This window comes from Oreochromis aureus, linkage group 16, assembly GCF_013358895.1.
Source record: "Oreochromis aureus strain Israel breed Guangdong linkage group 16, ZZ_aureus, whole genome shotgun sequence".
Taxonomy (NCBI): Eukaryota; Metazoa; Chordata; class Actinopteri; order Cichliformes; family Cichlidae; genus Oreochromis; species Oreochromis aureus.
Genome location: NC_052957.1, coordinates 7,556,370 through 7,574,525, shown reverse-complemented (window position 1 = coordinate 7,574,525; position 18,156 = coordinate 7,556,370). Strand labels below are relative to the sequence as shown.

The following is an 18,156-nucleotide window of genomic DNA, read 5'->3' as shown; positions in this document are numbered from 1 at the left end:
AAAATTTTAGACAAATACTTGGAAAAATAACTACGTCTACAATCCTAATGGCCACTAATTCAGTTGAAAGTAATTTCAGCACTAAAATGCTATGCTCGTTGTTCTGCTTTTCTCTAGTTAATGCAGTCAGATTGCCAACTAAAACTCTAAACCTCAAACTTAAATGAGCTGTGGGCCACTGCTATCAGTGTCATCTCATTGGAGGGCCACTTTAGTGCTCAAGTAGTACAAAACTCTTGGAAAATGTAGTGTTTTGTTTGTTTGTTTGTTTTAATATGTTGTATAACAAGACAAAACTGCAAATGTGAATTCAATTTTTTTTCTCACTCTTAACTAACTGAAGCCTTTCATTGAACTACCAAATAAACACACTGGTACTCTCTTTCTGGCCAGACACGTGGCAGCACTTCTGCTATCATTTTGTTCATATTTAACAAAATAAAAATTCAGACATAAGTGTATACATTACTTTTTGACTGCTAGTGAAAATTGTTTTTCTTACAAAACACAGCATTTTACTGCTGTGCAACATTTAATTCAAAACAAGAAAAAAAATGAATCAGTTGCTCATGTTTATTAGAAAGTCTAATTCATTTTTATTTCGCCGTTTCCCACATGGAACAAAACTTTCTGTAAATCCAAAATGAAACAAAAAATAAAAACAGCTTGAAAAGTACATTCTGTTTCTCAATAGCTGGAAATCTTGTGTTTGAGGCAACGGATCCAGAAGTGCACTAAACATTACATTAATGTTGGCATCCCAGCAGTTGGTCGCTGTCTTTACATACACACACGCTGCCACACTAGACTCGTGTAAACATTGCTGTGGATTTGGTGACAGTGAAATAGTGAAATAATCCACAGGGATGAAGTGAGTTTAAAAAAAAAACCAATGTTGCTATGTGAATCTGGAATGTAAAAAGAAGACTTAACCACAATATAAAAAAGATTACTGCTTTAAAATCCTTCATGTACTGAGTCATTGCTAATCTTTGTCCAAGATATTCATACATGTTTCTTGTTTAATCATAAAACTGCATTTTAAAAAATATGAAAACTGTGATCGTTCGAGAGAACTTAATTTTACAAAACCGAATGCACTTAATAACTCCTTCTGTAAAACAAAAATATCATGTAGCACCAGTAGGTTAAAACAAATCATGCAGCAAATTTTGTTGCTTCCTTCTTGTTGTGAAAAAGACTACTTCAAGAGTTTGGGGGATAAAGTCCATGTTTGTGGAATCCAGTGCAGCCACCATTGCTTTATGGCCATTTTGGATGGTTCTCCTCAGAATCCCTTAAATGGAGGTAAGAGCTGGCCATGTCTGTCACTTTCGTCCTATGTTTTTATTGTAGCAATGACTCTTTGGTTCACTGGTGCTGGGGATGAAGAAAGAAGAAAAACATGATTAAGCCCTTTGTATTTGACAAAATTCCATGTCTGTTTCTATTAAATCTCTATGTTATCAGTTGATTCTCAAGAGAACGTCTAAAGAAGTCTATGTGTTATGCTAGCAGCAACTAAACGTCAATTTATTAACTCTATTTCTATGGAGATTGAACCAAATATAGGCTAATTTTGTCATTATTAAAAACATTAATATTTAGATAAGGAAGACAGGGGAGTTTGTGCTTAAGCGAGTTAAGAAAGGCTTGAAGATACAATTCTCTGCCACATGATAACAACCATTTTTCAGTGATAAGTGCAACTTGTACTCCTTCAGAATGGCTGCTTATGGCTTTCACACCTATTTTATTGGATTGTGTTGAGCGTTTCCTTCCCACAGCAAACAGTGAAATGGTTTATATTATTGTTTTCTGACCAACGGCTGTGGACCGGTAATATTTGGTAAAAGAGTGAAACATATGTAACCCAGAGTAAAATCTGTTTTACTAGATTTTAGTAATTTGCTACACTTTTCCTGCCTTTGAACACATCACCAATACGTGCCTTAGTTACATGAATCTAATCACATTGCTACACTCAGCCAATCAGATTGCATGCAGAGGTTAGCTAAGACGCCTGCCCGCTTTCTCTTGTCAGATGTGTGCATGCAAGCCAGGTGACAGAGCTGTTGCAGGTTCGTATTTCCAAACAATGCCAAGCCAACGAACGGCTGGGAGCCAGAATATTTCTGCATGGAAGCTTCCACTTCCACTGGTCTGGTAGGAAGTTGTCAAAGACTCCTCTCTGAACTCATTATTCAATACAATGAGTTCAGAGTGATGTGTATGGTTGTGTATGATTTTCACAACCATACACATCATTCCCCCCGTCTATGGACAATAGTGCTTGGACATTTCTCATGGAATGTATCTCTTCTGTGTGGATCAGTGTTTTTGACATTGTACATTGTATTATTTATGGGGAATATTATTGGAACTTGAGAATCTGTATTGCTTGATCTAAGCTACAGGACTATTAAATTGTCTTTGTGCACTTTAAACTGGGTTTTTGATTGAACTGCTGCAGCAGGAGTGATTATTTAAGTTTTTTCCTTTCTTTCCTTGTTATTTTCCTTGTTTTTGGTTTAAATACATGGTACTTGCTCAAGCATATTGTGTGGTGTGTATTTACTGATTACTAACCATCACCTCCAGTAACCGTTCCTAAATCTTCTGATCAAGTCAATTAATAATAGCCCAACATTCAGCCTAATAGCTTGTGTGTATTAACTCATTAGTGCTTCATCAGTGTTACACATAGCTTGACATCATTATAAGCTATAACATTTTATTTTGTTATAATCGGCCTGGAAATGATCCTTTTTGTGCTGCATTTTAACTGATTACTCCAAAGTTTGTTTCTGATCTGGGGTCATTTCCTTCCAAAGAATCTCAAAATTCATTTTAGATGCAGGAGAGAAAAATAAGGGCATATTTTTGGACATTTCTACTAGATTTGTCTTAAATATATCTGTGACAAATAGTTAAACAATAAGCCATCTGAAAGATTTGTACATTTAAGATTATTCATCATATGATTTGATTTACTGGTGCTTAATGTCTTCTTACATTTAGTGTGACATTTGCCATAGAACAGCAAGCTGATTTCAACTTTTCCCTTCATTAAATATGACCAGTCCCTACTGAGAGAACACTACTACGAACAAGAGTACCTGTTTTTCCACAAGCCTTCACACACTGCTCATAAGTGTCGAAGCGATTCTGGTTTCCACCGCAGCCACCGTACCAGAAGCGCATGCAGCTCTTGCTGGCAGCATCGTAATGCCACTTGAGAACAAATTTGGCACAAGTACCTTCCTCTTGGGGAAGCTGGCAAATGTCCACGCCTGTAGAAGCAGCTGGGAAGGAAATGAGAAAGAATAAGATTCAGTAAAAGGATGAAAACATGTGCAGCTGAAGGTTATGGTACATGTGCTAAATTACACTTTAAATATGAGATTTGGTGACTGATGTAATCAGCAGTTTTCCATAGTCATGAGATATATGGAGATATAGGTAGACAAAGATTTAAAGTACATTTCCTAGCTGTGAGTATCTGATGGCAGTTTTCTCCAAAGCTGATGAGTTACTGATGACTTCACCTTGTTATGTAATAAGCCTGCTGCTTACAAAAAAGGCAATGAATCCTTGAACATAGCTTTGTTTCCATTAATTTTCTCCATGCTTGTGACTTGACTTACGTCGCTGAGAAAAAGCGTAACCTTGGCTTTTTACTTGTTCCATCAGCCATTTTTAGAGTGTGTGAAGTGCAGTAGAGGATGCAGATGCCCATGAATACAAAGGATTAATTGTATGGTACTGCAAAGGGAGCACAGTGTACAGCACTGTGGAAAATATGTAACACTGATATTACTTCCAAACCCAGTGGCTCAGTGTGATGTATATGTACTAATGATGGTCTAAAAAGGTTTGATATGGATTTGCTTGCTTAAAACTAGACCAAAGGGAAATTTTCTTTCCTTCTGGTTAACATTTGTATACCATGCACATGCATTTACATCAATGTCAGCTAATCAGTAAAATGGGTTGGCAAGGAAAGCAAGTGTAACATATCTTTGGAGAGAAGTAATCATGATATCCAGGTCTTAATATTGCCAGTGAGTGTGTATTGGAGCTTACCAGGATCTGGGAGGACCTCCACCTGTTCAACTTGCTTCACCTTTGGCTGAGGCTCTGCCACTGTGAACATACAAAAATATTACCGTGGTTTCACCTTAAAGAGGCAGATGTTGTTATAAAATAAATAAATACCACAACATTTTTCATTTGCTGTTTCATAAGCTCCTACCCCTTCTACCTGGTTTGGATGCTATTAGACTGGCTCAAAGTGAGCTGACTCTTGTGAAAAACTGACTTCAAACTAGAAATAATTATTTCTGGTGTCTATGGCTATTGCCTCGTTTTTAAATTTCAAATATTCTCTAGCAGCTTAAACTGTATTAAAGGGTGCATTTTTAGGAATGAGAGTTGGTACCAACTAGGCTAGGTAGGTGTCTGCTAGACTTCAAACAACAGCCCAGAGCGCAGGCTTCATACGTGAAGCCTGCGCTCCAGTTTTGGTGAGTGAAATCTTAGTATTTTATTAATCTGTTATTTAGCACTAATTAGCAATTAGGATGCTGCTTGCTGGCATTCTCTGATAACCTTCTACCCTCAGTGGGTTTACCATGTGTCTTCAGTGTCATAGACTAATGAACAAAACATGTCTAATTTTGAGTCAGTAATAAAGGCAAACTATTGTATATGATGGTTAAAGAGACCATGCTTTAATCAGCTAGTAGCTTTAAGGCAGAATAGCAAAAGTTAGTTAAAAATTTAGTGCAGCTTAATGTTGCACTACAATTTCTTTTTAAAAAAAATATCACGTAAAAAGATTTAAATACAAAAGCTAATGAAGAGCCATAATGCAGGGTTGATCAAAGGTTTTATCATTAAAATAGCCATGGTTTTAAAGTTTAGAACAGAAGAATAGTGGTTCAGTGTTTGATATGATGTTGATATTTTTAAAATAGGATGTTTGACTCAGAAGGGTGGTTACATTTAAAAATTACATTAAAGAAATCCTGATGTTTTAAACTTTAATCAAAATAGCTAATGATAAGCCCTTTCTATATTAAGCTTAATGCTATGTTGCCACTGTAGATAGCTAGTCAGCAGGAAATTATAATCTTCATAGTTTATATTAAACATATACACACAGATTCTTCCATTCTTTACATTGGTGCTCTCGTTTTTTTGACTGGGTGAGTAAATAAAGAAACCGTGCTCAAAAGTCAGCTCTCTACAAAGCTGGGTGGGTATTACATTAAATAAAGGGATGCAAGTTTTTTCAAAAGAACATAGGCCTGCTCTGTTTTCTCTATGCTCTATGCCAAAAATGACTGGAGAGTCATTATTGTTTTGGGTAAAGATTTAAATTGTAAGTTTTGTATATTCAGTTGAGGCCCATGTTGCATACGTTGCGTTAAACCAGGTGATGGCACACTCCCACTGAAATCCTGACAGCGTCACTTACTTACTGTACCCGACACTTACCTGACCCCATGCAGTTTTTCAAGCAGAGAGCCTCACTGTCGAACCTATTTTCATTCCCTCCACAACCTCCATACCAGAACTGTGCACAGAACCCGTTCTTTCTGTCAAAGAACCACTTAGCCTCATAGTCTTTGCAGGGCATTCCAGGGTCATAGTCAAGCGAGCATGGGCCTGCCAATTCATTAACTAGAACATGCAGAACAAAAAACAAACAAAAAAAAAATAGCTGTGATATAGCAGTGATGGGAGGAAAATGGAGAAAGAGGATGCATTTGTGTAAGGATTAGATGAACAAATACAGCATACAACAAACTGTAAGCTGTTGTAAGTAGCAAGTAAACAAATGTATTAGAGGTTTACATGTATTTGAAAGGGGTTTCAAATTAGTCTTTGTGCCTGCAGAGGAAAAGAAATGGCATTCAGCATGAGACTACATCCACTACATGGGAGTCAGGATATTTGCAATATATTAGAAGGGGTTTTGCATATGAAAAAAATGAAAAAGTTGTGATCAGAATGAAAGAGGATTATTTTTAGGTTTTCATGAAAAGTTAGTTGTAACTAAAGTCATTAAATGTTAGTTCCTTTTGTGTTTTCATGCTTTAGTTGTGCCCTAAATTCTATGCCTCCCACAAGGAGCAACAACTGTAAGGTTTCTTTTCTAGATTAATAAACCGAGACACTAGGGCTTAAACTGTCAATTTTGTAAGGTTTTGTGAACAATTTGCAATGTATCTTTGCACGTACTAGTGACTTGATAAATAAAATATTAGTGCAGTAGTCCCATTTGATATTTTCTGCATTACAGAAGCCCACAATCTTTGACTTGAACTGTCAGGTTTTATTTACATAACTAACATAATACCTCGGAAACCCAGCCAAACACAACTCTATGGGGGCTACTTCTAAGACACATTACTGGGCCATTTTGATTACAGGTCCAGTATACTGGTATTCAGATATGTGGCTGCTAATTATATAGGAAATTTTATAAAAGCAAAGAAGTTTCCAAGCAATATACAGACACAAGCATGCAAAGTTACTCACCAGTTTCTGGTTTGTCCAGGGGTGCAGTATTTGGAGTACTTGTGTTGTGGCTGGCAGGCTTATGCTCAGCTGCTTCTGTGAAATAATAAATAAATGTATTTTTCAATACAACTAAAAAAGAATAGACAACATACGATAAATTAATTTATTTGGCTAGGAAAGGGCAATTATTAGGGGTCTGTCTGTGGATAGAGGTGGTCCCTAAAATCAAAGAGGCTAAAACAAGCTAGTTTATTTTATTTTGCCATTGTGAGGAACAATTTAATTTGTATCTGTATTAACTTTGAGTGTGAAGTTGCAAAACATACTATATGCCATAAAATAGGGTTGGGGCAGTTGTGAAATTGAGACCCATTTTACATTGTGTTAATACAAATGTTAATACCCATGTCCACACATATTACAGTTTCCTTCTCCCGTACTGCAGTATCTATGTGGGGTAATCTTTATTCAAATTAAATTAAAAAAAACAAACCCTAATATATTGAGAATTATTCACCACTAAAATTTATCAGGATACACAGCATGTACTGGATATTTACATCTGCTACAACTTGCAGCTAGCTTTTTAAAAATAGCCTCCATAAGAGCTTTTGAAGACTTCCACATTTGTGCTTGTGTACTACTGTACCCCAATGGCATGTTGAATATTACAGTTGAATATGCAACACATGCAAAATATGAAGGAATAATTTCTGGAAAAGCTAAAGCTGCCTTTATAAACTCACTTGTAGTAATGACGCCTTTGAGAGTAGAGACAATTCGGCCCTCTGCCGTGTAGGCTGTGACTACAGCATGATACGTTTGAGCACTTTCCAAGTAGTCCACAGCAAGCTCTGTACCCGACACATTGGTCTTTAGCACCAGTGCATGGTCATGGAGCCTCATCACAACAACCTCAAAGTAAACAAAGAGCTTGGCATCTGGCCTGCTCCAATGCAATTTCAAGCTGCTAGAGGTGACATTAGAGACGTGCAGCTCCTCTGCATCTATGTGTATAAAAATAACAGAAAAAGAGTATGTTGTAGTTGTGGTGGATCATGTCAATGTAACAAATGTTATTGTGCTGCATGGTCAAGAAGCATAAATTTATAAGTAATCTTTACTTTGTGAAGCATGATAAAAGAAATATTCTAAAACCGGTGTAAAAAATATTATCGAATTATTGGCAGGCAATTTTAGCGACATTATGTATGACTTACAGTGACCAAAACTGCAAAAGTAGTAAAGAAAAATTTGTTCAACAACAGTCTTACCCTTGTGCTTTCTTTCATGAACTGCTTGGTGATTTTCATGATGTTTTTGATGTTTCCTACAAACGTGGCAATATTAATAAAAAGTTGTAAAGAAAACTACCAATGTTTCCAGTATTAATAAAACAGTATTACAAAAATTACAAAACTTACTCCACTTCCTGTGATGGTGTGAAGGGGTTTTTTAGTGGCTGGTCATTCTGAAACCACTTGCAGTTTTTGGAGACTTCAGGGGACATGTAGAAAGCATTTTCAACTGAAAAGCAATGCAACACAGAACACAACTAGTTCAGGATTTGTTAGACTGATGCAACTAATAGAATTTATTCTAAAATATTTTTTAAAAAGAAGAGCAAAAAGGTATTGAAAATTTATCATGCACATCAAAATATATCTTGAACTTACTGCTGATATACTTGGGCAGTAGCTGGCCAAAGGTCTGGATATGTCTGTCATAAAAGTCTGAGCTACTCTTCAGCTGCTTGAAGAAGACATCTGAAGGTTCACTGGCCATGTTTGACAAGACACTTGTATCCTTAGCACTCAGTGTTTCACCTACACCAAAGATGACGAGGAAGTAGCCTCTGCACTTGACCTCAGTGGCAATGCGTATCAGCTGCACCTGGTCTTGTTCCACACTTCCTGTCACAAACAGTATGAGTACCTTCTTGTCACGTTGTACAGGTGCCTTCTCAAACACTTGATCCACCGTCCTTTCAATTGCCTCTGGGAGTGCCCAGCCACCTTCCAGCTGGGGTGTCTTTTCTACCAGGAATTTGATGATATCTCGTGCTGAGGTGTGTTCAGTCAAGCCGATGTCAATATGAATGGGGGACCCAGATTTGTTATTCAGGAACTCATAAGGTGCTTGCTGAATCACAGACACTCTGGCATGGTTAACAGATGATGTGGGATTCGAAGACACATGAAGATGCTCTACCATGTAAGCTATGTAGTGTTTAATCTCAGCAAAGAAAGATGGGTAGGTAGACTTAGAGCTGTCCATGACAAAAGCAATGTCAATGTCAACATCTGAGGTAAAGGATCTCCTATCTCGGCCAGCCGTTGGGGGAATGTAGTCACAGATTTGGTCTGGAGAGCAGAAATCTTAAAAAAGAAGAAATAAAATTATGTATTTTTTTTTCCTTTACATGGACTGAGACAAACTGTATTCAACAGGAGTGCTTTATCTAGTCTCTTTTTATACAATGCTTGGAAAAAATGGCTCAATTCTTAGATAAAAGTACATCAATTTTTCTCATCAATCTGACAATAAAAGTGAGAAACTGTTTCATAAATACAAATCAACCCAAACAGGTCTTACCAAGGCAGACATGGCAGTTCATAACCTTTTGGATGACTGAATTGTACTGTGGACTATTAGCGTTGGGAAGGACAATGACCTGGGCCAGTGCTGTGTTGTTGGCCTGGTATACAAGGAGAGGAAAATTACAAGTTGATTACAAACTGATGGCCTATAAAATTAAAATTTGTTTCGGCTGTATGTTGTTATGTTACCTGGACCGCTCTGGAGAGTGCTCTGTCCTCCTGTCTGACCAGCAGCAAAGTGGCAATTCCAGCATTGTGAAGGCGGAGGGCTGCACTTGTAATTGCTTGTGACCGACCAACTTGATCACCTACAAAGAAGATGGCCACCTTCCTCATGAGGAAGCCACTGCGTGTCCTTTTGAACGTGTTCTGGGCCACAAAGTTCATGGCTGTTTCCAAGCTGCGAGGCTTTCTTGTCTGTGGGATCTGAAGTCCTTCGATGCGTTCCACCAGGGCACGTTTCTTCATGGCATCAGCAAACCGGACCTCAGTGGTGACTTCGTTGTTATACAGGGTCAACGCAACACGAGCTCCTCTTGGACAGTTACTTTCAGCGATTGTAATTTTTCTGACTATGTTTAGGACTGTGTCACGCATGTTGTTGAAGACTGGACGGCCAAGACCTTGTGAGATGTCGAGGGCAAAAGCCAGCTCAGTGGGGTAGAGCGGGCATTCCTGCTTACCTAATGGTGTCAACATAAAGGATTTTTGTTCTCACTGTAATTGTGGATACAGTACATACACAAAAAGTCTGAGCATTATTATTTTGTTAGCAAATCTTTTGCACTTACCAAAGCAGCAAGCTGATAAAGAAAATTACACAGAATATGGTAAGATGTTTCATGAAGCACACAGTGCATAGGCATCAATAGTTCACAAAAATAAATAAAATTACATTGCTGAAAATCACTAAGTTATACTTACGACAGTTGTCTCTGATCTTTGTGACAAGTTCACATTGCTGAAGGAACAAAGAAACCACAGAAACATTTATTTAAAAAGTGATGTGTAGAACTGAGTAAAGTTATAAGCGTTATGCTCTGTTCAATACAATTCACACAAATATCTGATCGCATACCACAGCCCCTCGTCCTCGTGGTCCTTTGATGCCCTGTTAGAGAGAAAACAGGGTATCAGCAACTGACAATAAATAAACATCCAGCCTAGGGGTGAGAGTTATAGCCCATATAATTCAATAAAATTTTATTTATATAGTGCCAAATCATAACAAAAGTTGCCTCAAGACACTTTATATTGTAATGTAAAGACCCTACAATAATACAAAGAAATCAGAGAAAACCCCAACAATCATATGAGCCTCTATGAGCAAGAGCTTTGACGACAGTGGGAAGAAAACTGCCTTGTAACAGTAAGAAACCTCCAGGAGAACCAGGCTCAGGGAGGGGGCAGTCAACTGCCGCAACCGGTTCGGGGATGAGGTAAAGAGCTAACAATAATACGTAATAAAATAATATAAAGATATTGGCCATAACTGTGTATTTAAACAAGGAACACCTGTATCTAGACAATGTTATAAATGAACCTGAAATAAACTTGTTGATGGCATAATGTCACGCAAATTAAATTCAGGCAAGTTGTAAAAAAGATTTTTAGACGCTTACATATGGCCCAGGATATCCAACTTCTCCCTTTTGTCCCGGTGTACCAATATTCCCAGAGACTCCCTGGAAATAGTTAACAGTAAGGGGAAAGAAAGAAATTCACATTTAAAGCAGTTCAGATATCCGTACTTTAAAACAGAGCATGACTCCCTCTAGTTCGCTATCTTCAAACATAAAAAAAAATGTGTATGCAAGTCATTTGCTGCCAAGAATGCATGATATATATTTAAACCAAAACTTCAGAACCTCTACTCTAATGCACAACAGCAAACACATGTGCTCAGCTGCGATCTGGAACAAAGCTGGGGGATTTGATGACACTATAGCAGAAGTGTATACTAACCTTTTTCAAATGTGGACTTAAAACTTACCCTCTGTCCACGATTTCCTCTGGATCCAGGTCCACCCGGGGTGCCAGGCTCTCCAGCTGCTCCCTGAAAGGATGGAATAAAAAAAGGTTAAATGGAAAAGACCAATATCTAACAAGCTTAGTCATCTGAAGAAAACACGCCAGGTTCACCGTTAGTGTTTTGCATTACCTTGGGACCTGGGAATCCTGGGAATCCTTCATCTCCCTGTAAAGAAGAAGCACATATGCATTAAGTACTCTTTGTATAAAACTGCAAAAATAATTTTATTTTGGATGCATCAGAGCCATCGGCTTGTATACAGCTCTATTCAACATTACAGGTTTCTTCAATAAAAGCAAGTTCAGTTCACAAATCACTTGCCTTTCTTCCTTTAGGCCCTTGAACACCAAAACCATCTCTACCGTCTTCACCCTGTAAAAGAAAAAACATCTTTTAATTCAAAATACTTGGGTAGCAGAGGGAAAACAATGGTAACACTATCATCTTCTCTTTTCCCCAAATTAAACAGTAATTTCTTGCTTATTATTCACAAAATGTACATGCAACATAGTTATGTTGCAATAAAAGAAGACGGTTTGCTCTTACAGGCTCTCCAATGGGGCCAGATGGTCCAACATCACCTTTAGGTCCTGGTTCTCCTGGCTCTCCCTACAAGGACATGAAGATAGAGAAATACCTTTAGATGTAAGGTAAATGTCAAAGTGATGAAGAAAGTGTGACTATATCTTTAAAATGATCAGTTTTCTATAGATTTAATGAATTACATGTGCTTGTTTTGCAAGGAGAGCCTTAATGTTTTCTTACAGCGCTTTCCGGTTCACTCAAATAGACTCCACGTGTGTGTCCAGCAATGTGAGAGAGCTTGGCTTAAGCCAGTGTGCTTATAATTAAATCAAACCTGTTATGAAAGAACATGAGCCACTCCAAATTTAGCTCCATTCAGTACCTTGCGACCAAGAGGTCCTCTTCTACCTTTTTCTCCACTAGGACCTGGAGTACCTCCAGGACCCTAGACAAGAAAAAATCAGAACATTAAAGTTAGGTTTTGAATGCAGTCAATTAAGAAAATTTGACCTATTGTGTTGACTCACTCTAGGTCCAGGATTTCCATCTTCTCCTCTTGCTCCTGGTGCACCATTTGGTCCAGGCGGACCCTTGGAAAAAGACAAACCAGACATCATTGATGTACCACTTACTTGCATATTAAAGCTGCGGTACCAATTCATGAATTAGATAGATAGACAGACAAACAGACAGACAGATAGATATGCACCAAATAGGATGTGAAGATGACAAACTTACCCTTGGTCCATCAATACCAGACTCTCCCTGCACACCAGGAGCTCCGGGGCCTCCAACATTTCCCTTTAATGATAATGCAGTAAGATGTTACTGTCATTACGAGGGCAGGTATTAAACTCTATTTTAACAACGAAAAAGGCACTTACAGCTGGTCCAAGTGAACCTCTTCTGCCATTAGGTCCCTAATGAACAATCAGTTAATAAAATAAAAAAAAACCTTTATTAACAAAAACTAGTAACAAAAACAAGTAAGTGACCAGAAAAAACAGTGAAAGTATTTACCCTTCTTCCAGGTTCACCAGGGCCTCCCCTCCTTCCATCCTGACCAGGCTCTCCCTGTCATACAGAACAAACATCACAGTGAATTAAATTCATGCTGACAGATATCCAAAAAATAAAACAACAAAACAAATGAACAACCAATATTAAACCAAAAAAATTAAATCGAATACATAGATGCAGGATTTATTTCAGTAGCACTAAAATCAGCTCGGGGGGGTATTACCGCTGCTCCAGCATCACCAGGGTCTCCTTTGGGTCCTGCCTGGTTATTATCTTGGCCAGTTGTTCCCTATTAAACAGAAATCCCTCTTTCAGTCTCTGCTACATTCAAACACCAATAAACACAAATTTGTCATGATAGAAAAAAGAAAATAACCAAACAGTGCATGTGAGAAGTGTGCTTATTAAATAATCAGATACATTTTAATCACAAGAACTGGAAAGTAAATATGTGTAGCTTCACATGAAGCATTAGTAACACTCTCTTGATATACATTTCTTGCTCACATACTATATATGCATGCAAAATAAAAGTGATGCCCATAAAATCAGTCAAAAACTATGCCATAATAATCAGCTTCTTACGGGGTCTCCTCTGATTCCCTGTTGTCCTATGTCTCCTGCTTGTCCTTTGGCACCTTTGGGACCCTAAAAAACCCCCAAAAGAATTTCTCAGCATTAACCATATTCAACAATAAGAAAAAAAAATAAACAGATGCATCTAGTCACTCACTCTTCTGCCAGGGTTCCCTCTTTCTCCAGGGGGCCCAGCCACACCACTTTTGCCCTATAACGAAATCAAACATAGCTTTTAAAGCTGGCACTTTTATATGATTTTGTATGATTATGTGTTAACATATAGAACATATATCATAAAAGACAAGATACATGACTCACCTCTTCTCCATTGATGCCATCTAGACCAAGTTCTCCAGCTTCACCCTGAAATAAGGGGGCAGTGGGTTAGCCACTTTTTGTCAGAACATGAGAAAAAAACAAAGAAAGACAGAAACTTACCTTTTCTCCTGAGTATCCACGAGACCCCTAAAAAGAAACAAAGAGTGTTACATCATTGTATTCATGAATAAAAGAATATATAACAATTAAACAATACCCGTTGAATGGCAGGGTTAATATTAAAGGGCTTACCTTGACACCTCTCTGGCCAGGGCATCCTTGGAAACCCTGAGTTCCATTCACACCAGGAGGACCCCGTTCTCCCTGTATTAACAGAACATGACAACAAAATTCACTGACAAAATACCAAAGAACAGAATCTTAAGAAAGGACACAAAGAGGTGATAAATAAAGAACATAATAGAACAACAACCATAAACAAAACATTCAAACTTACAGGTCCACCTTCATCTCCAGGATGCCCTTGACTTCCTGGTAATCCTGGACCACCCTGACAGACAAAAAGAAAACATATATAAGCTTTGTAATTAAAAAAAATAATCTCCAAGTATTACTGAGTTGGTTTTTTTAGGATAAGATACCTTGGATCCTGCCTGTCCAACTCCTCCTCTGTCTCCTCTGTTCCCAGTACATTTGCATGGCACTCCACAGATCTCTCTTTCTGCAACATTGTCCTGTGCAGTAAAAGAAAGCATTTTTAGTTTATGGGCATCATAAATGAAAGGCATAGCCTTTATTTAATAATCATCAGTACCCACCAGTTCTTCTTGAAGCTCATAGTCCAGGTCCATGATATTCAGTCTTAAGGGTCTTGTGTACCTGAAGCCACGACCAAATTCTAATAGCGACGCCTCCTCAAAATCAGATGCCCCCTCCAACCCAACCAGAATGAAACTGTTCACTCCTGTTTTCCAAAACACACATATTTAAGCTCACTAATTACCTTTGCGATTTCAGGATAGATAATAACTAAGTGCACTTTATACTTCATCATCTTTTTACCTGACAGCCGAAGCTCCTCAACTCGCCTTTTCATTTCAGCATATGGAGCATCAATACCATCAGTCAGATGAATAACAACCTTCAGGGAAAAAGAGCAAAAATACAAGTTTTATACTTTCTTAATTTTCAAGTTTCCAATAGCCACTGTTTAAACTCTAAAGTTTAAACTCTACAGTTTGGCAAAAAGGTTTTTTAGCCTTGATCGGATTCTTTAATATAGAGCATATTAAAAATACTGAACCCAGTTGAATTAATATACACTGGCAGTGACTAATTCAAGGGCAAACCTAAATACATGAACCCAACAATGGCTGATCTCATGCGGAAATTTTTTACTTTAGCTCCAGGAAAGATTCAAGGTCATGGCACACTAAAGCTATTCTGATGGTATATAGTGTCCAAGGTGAAACCAACACCCTAAAAAAGCTTGTGGTTTTTTTTGTTTGTTTGTTTGTTTTGTTTTGGTTTTTTTCATGTGTCAGCAATGTCTATAGGTCAAACAAACTCAGCTCAATAATTACACTAAGTTGCTAAGCCAATCAAGTCAGATTATTAAAACATGAATGAAACTAACTAAAAAATGCACCAGTTGAAGCAAATACACAAGAGAAATGTATCACTCTTGTGATAATATAAGACATTTTAAACATCAACTTGAGATCTGTATTATTTTATCAGATATTGAAATATTCCTAGATTAGCCCTGACACTGACACATGTGAACTGCTTGGGCCATTTCTACTTTAACATATTTGAGTAACTAACCTTGACAGTGTCGTCCTGTCTGATTTTGAATCTGTTGGTGTAAGCTGATATGGTCTTGCCATTGAGAACAAAGGGGCCACGACTCCGCAAGGCTCTGAAAGCCTCAAATAACTCATCTGGATTTTCCGTGAAGTCCAGCTGGACTGGCTCAGAAGCAGAATCCATGGCCAGCATGCCCACTTGTACAGATGGAATCTGCCCAGCTGAGCAGCTGATGGATGCCATTTTGGAAATCCTCTGCAAAATAGCCTCCATCTTGCTCTGGAGGTTGGTCTGAGCACTGAAAATATTCTGGGCGGACACATCAAAACCGACCAACACTTCTATATTGGAAGCTGTAAAACATAATATCGTTTTACCTTAGACACTTGTGGTAACCCCAAAAACATGTGACAACCTTTAATCATTTAATTTAATGTATCACTGACAAGTAAGAAACACATAATACTACTTCTCTTACTTTTAGGAGGTTCTTTCGCACCGACACATAGCTTCCCTTTTACTTCATCATCCAGAGTTCCCAGGATTTCTTCATTGAGTTCTGAGAGTTCCACAACGGCACTTGCTCGAGCCACCATGGAAGGTTCACTTGCCAGGTTTTCCAACTCATTCTGAATGTTGCCCAATCCCACTGCAAAGACTCTCACACCTTTATTCTTCAAGCCAAGCACTGCTGATTTACTGTCATCAGCTGAGTTTCCTCCAGTGACAGTTATAAGAATTTGAGGAGTGCCCTCATCAGCCCTGCTGCCTCTTTCTTTAGAAAAGTAAACATCTTGAATAGTGCGAAGGGCTGCACCAGTGTTCAGTCTGCGTCCACCTTTGTATTCTATTTGACCAATAGCATTTAGGATGTCATCCCTGTTACTGTATGTGTTGAGGTAAAAGCCATCATTCACATCTTCAGCATAATGTGCCAAGCCAATCTGCAGGTCATCTCTCTCGGTGAAGAACATATCAAGTAGGTTGTTGATAAAAATCATGATTTCTTTGAAATTCTCTCTGCCCACATTAATGGAGCCATCCACCAAAAACACTATATCAGCCTTTTTAGATGGAGGCAGTCCTGGTGCTACAAGAAAGGAAATACAGATATATTAGAATATGTGTTTATATTGAAAATATTTACATTGGTTTTTAGTCCATAACCACAACATGTCCTAATCATTCTAGGTCTGGTAAAATGAATACATTTTAGTGTTACTTACTTGGAGTGTCAACTTGTGGTGTATCGATGACCTCTCTCAACCTGTTAATAAACTTCTCTTTTATTGTTGGCAGGTTTGAGAACCTCGAAACCTGAATGACATCATCTTGGGTCTTGGAAATACTCATCAGCTGGCTTTTGTCAGCACGATCAGCACCAATTCCAATGCAGTTAACTCGGGAGTTCTTGAGCAAAGTTCCATAGAGGGAAACATCTTGGGGTGAACGTCCACCTGTGAGAACCACAAGATGCTGGGAGGCCTCAGTTGGTCGAGCACCAGAAAAGGAGGTCAACTCAACACGCAGAACGTGATCAATAGCATCAGCCAGGTCTGACGATCGTCCACCCATCTGACGGAGTCTTCTGATAGCAGAGACAACAGCTGCCTTGTTGTTGTGTGAACTGAGGGAAAATTCTGTTTTAATTTTGTCTGCATACTGGACAAGAGCTACACGAATTTTATTAGGCTGCACATCAAGTTGTTCAACGATTTTGAGAATGAAGTCACGGATGTGAGCAATCCCTTCGGAATCTGTATTATCTGAGCCATCAATTAGGAAAATAATGTCCTTTTTCCCAAGATCTAGAATGACTGAAAAAAAAACAAAAAAACACAACATGAGGAAAAAAATGCCTCTATAACAGTGAAGGTAAATTATATAAACCAAATGATGTAGACAATCAGTAACTGTCTTTAGCACTTCCAGCTGAACTTAGAGTCTTAAATATATATAATGAATACACACTATTTCTTACCTTCTGGGACACGAGTATAAGTTTCATTGATCTCATCGGCGGATATTTTTTTGACTGAATCAATAAGCTGTTTTTCCACCCTTGAAAAGTCTCTCAAGCTGTCAACTGTATACACAAGTTCTGGCTTCATGGAAATCTGTCTCAGTTCATTTTGGTCTGCATTTCTTGAACCAATGGCCAGAGGTGCTATCCGGCTTCTCTTGAGTTCATTGGCTGAGCTGGATACATCATCAGTAGATTTGCCAGCCGTAACTAGAATGAGGAATTGAGGCACACCTTCCTCAAGACGGCTTCCTCCTGACCTCTGGTAGATTCTTCTGGCAACAAACTCAAGAGCGCGTCCTGTGTTTAGATTATTCCCACCTTTGTTTCGAAGTCTCGACAAGGCCTGGAGCACTTCAGTTTTTGTTGAGTGTGCATTCAGTGGAAATTCTATCTTTGGATCATCGCTGTACTGCACCACTGAAACTCGGACCTTATCAAGTCCTACATCCAGCTTCTCCACTACTCTTCCTATCATATCACGGATGGAAGGGAATTCACTACGCACTGCTGTTGTGCCATCAATAAGAAATACAACATCCCTTTTTTCTCCTCCTGTGGGTACAGATGGTTCTGGTGCTTGAAAGGAATAGAAGCACAGTAACATAGTCTGATTACTACTCCTGAATGGATAGTTCTTAATAGTTTTCACAGATAAATATATATAACATACTGTATGATTTGGGGTATGATTCTAGCTTTAATACAGTAGTAACACAGTAATAATATAAATGAGGACTGTGTTAACCTGTAGATTT

At 38.3% G+C, this 18,156-nt stretch overlaps 1 protein-coding gene across 4 annotated transcripts in view; it reads right to left on the bottom strand.

The window, feature by feature from the left end:
* Nucleotides 1-559: 559 nt before the first annotated feature.
* LOC116335017 (collagen alpha-3(VI) chain-like) overlaps nt 560-18,156 on the bottom strand; it is a 102,778-nt gene continuing 85,181 nt past the window's right edge. For 3 of the 4 annotated variants that reach the window (XM_039599829.1, XM_039599830.1, XM_039599827.1), the window contains 38 exons: nt 17,357-17,977; nt 16,602-17,192; nt 15,854-16,465; nt 15,394-15,728; nt 14,629-14,707; nt 14,385-14,530; nt 14,208-14,300; nt 14,063-14,116; nt 13,858-13,929; nt 13,726-13,752; nt 13,606-13,650; nt 13,442-13,495; nt 13,294-13,356; nt 12,932-12,997; nt 12,709-12,762; nt 12,573-12,608; nt 12,427-12,489; nt 12,216-12,278; nt 12,071-12,133; nt 11,710-11,772; nt 11,485-11,535; nt 11,293-11,328; nt 11,125-11,187; nt 10,754-10,816; nt 10,210-10,242; nt 10,056-10,092; nt 9,923-9,934; nt 9,321-9,814; nt 9,127-9,229; nt 8,208-8,909; nt 7,956-8,058; nt 7,806-7,861; nt 7,278-7,538; nt 6,550-6,624; nt 5,503-5,688; nt 4,087-4,146; nt 3,120-3,305; nt 560-1,380 (listed from right to left, as the gene is read on the bottom strand). In XM_039599829.1, coding sequence (XP_039455763.1) covers nt 1,340-1,380; nt 3,120-3,305; nt 4,087-4,146; nt 5,503-5,688; nt 6,550-6,624; nt 7,278-7,538; nt 7,806-7,861; nt 7,956-8,058; nt 8,208-8,909; nt 9,127-9,229; nt 9,321-9,814; nt 9,923-9,934; nt 10,056-10,092; nt 10,210-10,242; nt 10,754-10,816; nt 11,125-11,187; nt 11,293-11,328; nt 11,485-11,535; nt 11,710-11,772; nt 12,071-12,133; nt 12,216-12,278; nt 12,427-12,489; nt 12,573-12,608; nt 12,709-12,762; nt 12,932-12,997; nt 13,294-13,356; nt 13,442-13,495; nt 13,606-13,650; nt 13,726-13,752; nt 13,858-13,929; nt 14,063-14,116; nt 14,208-14,300; nt 14,385-14,530; nt 14,629-14,707; nt 15,394-15,728; nt 15,854-16,465; nt 16,602-17,192; nt 17,357-17,977 — 5,762 coding nt within the window. In that variant the 3' untranslated portion in view covers nt 560-1,339. The remainder of the gene's footprint in view (nt 1,381-3,119; nt 3,306-4,086; nt 4,147-5,502; nt 5,689-6,549; nt 6,625-7,277; nt 7,539-7,805; nt 7,862-7,955; nt 8,059-8,207; nt 8,910-9,126; nt 9,230-9,320; nt 9,815-9,922; nt 9,935-10,055; nt 10,093-10,209; nt 10,243-10,753; nt 10,817-11,124; nt 11,188-11,292; nt 11,329-11,484; nt 11,536-11,709; nt 11,773-12,070; nt 12,134-12,215; nt 12,279-12,426; nt 12,490-12,572; nt 12,609-12,708; nt 12,763-12,931; nt 12,998-13,293; nt 13,357-13,441; nt 13,496-13,605; nt 13,651-13,725; nt 13,753-13,857; nt 13,930-14,062; nt 14,117-14,207; nt 14,301-14,384; nt 14,531-14,628; nt 14,708-15,393; nt 15,729-15,853; nt 16,466-16,601; nt 17,193-17,356; nt 17,978-18,156) is intronic. The other variant, XM_039599828.1, reaches the window with a different exon arrangement.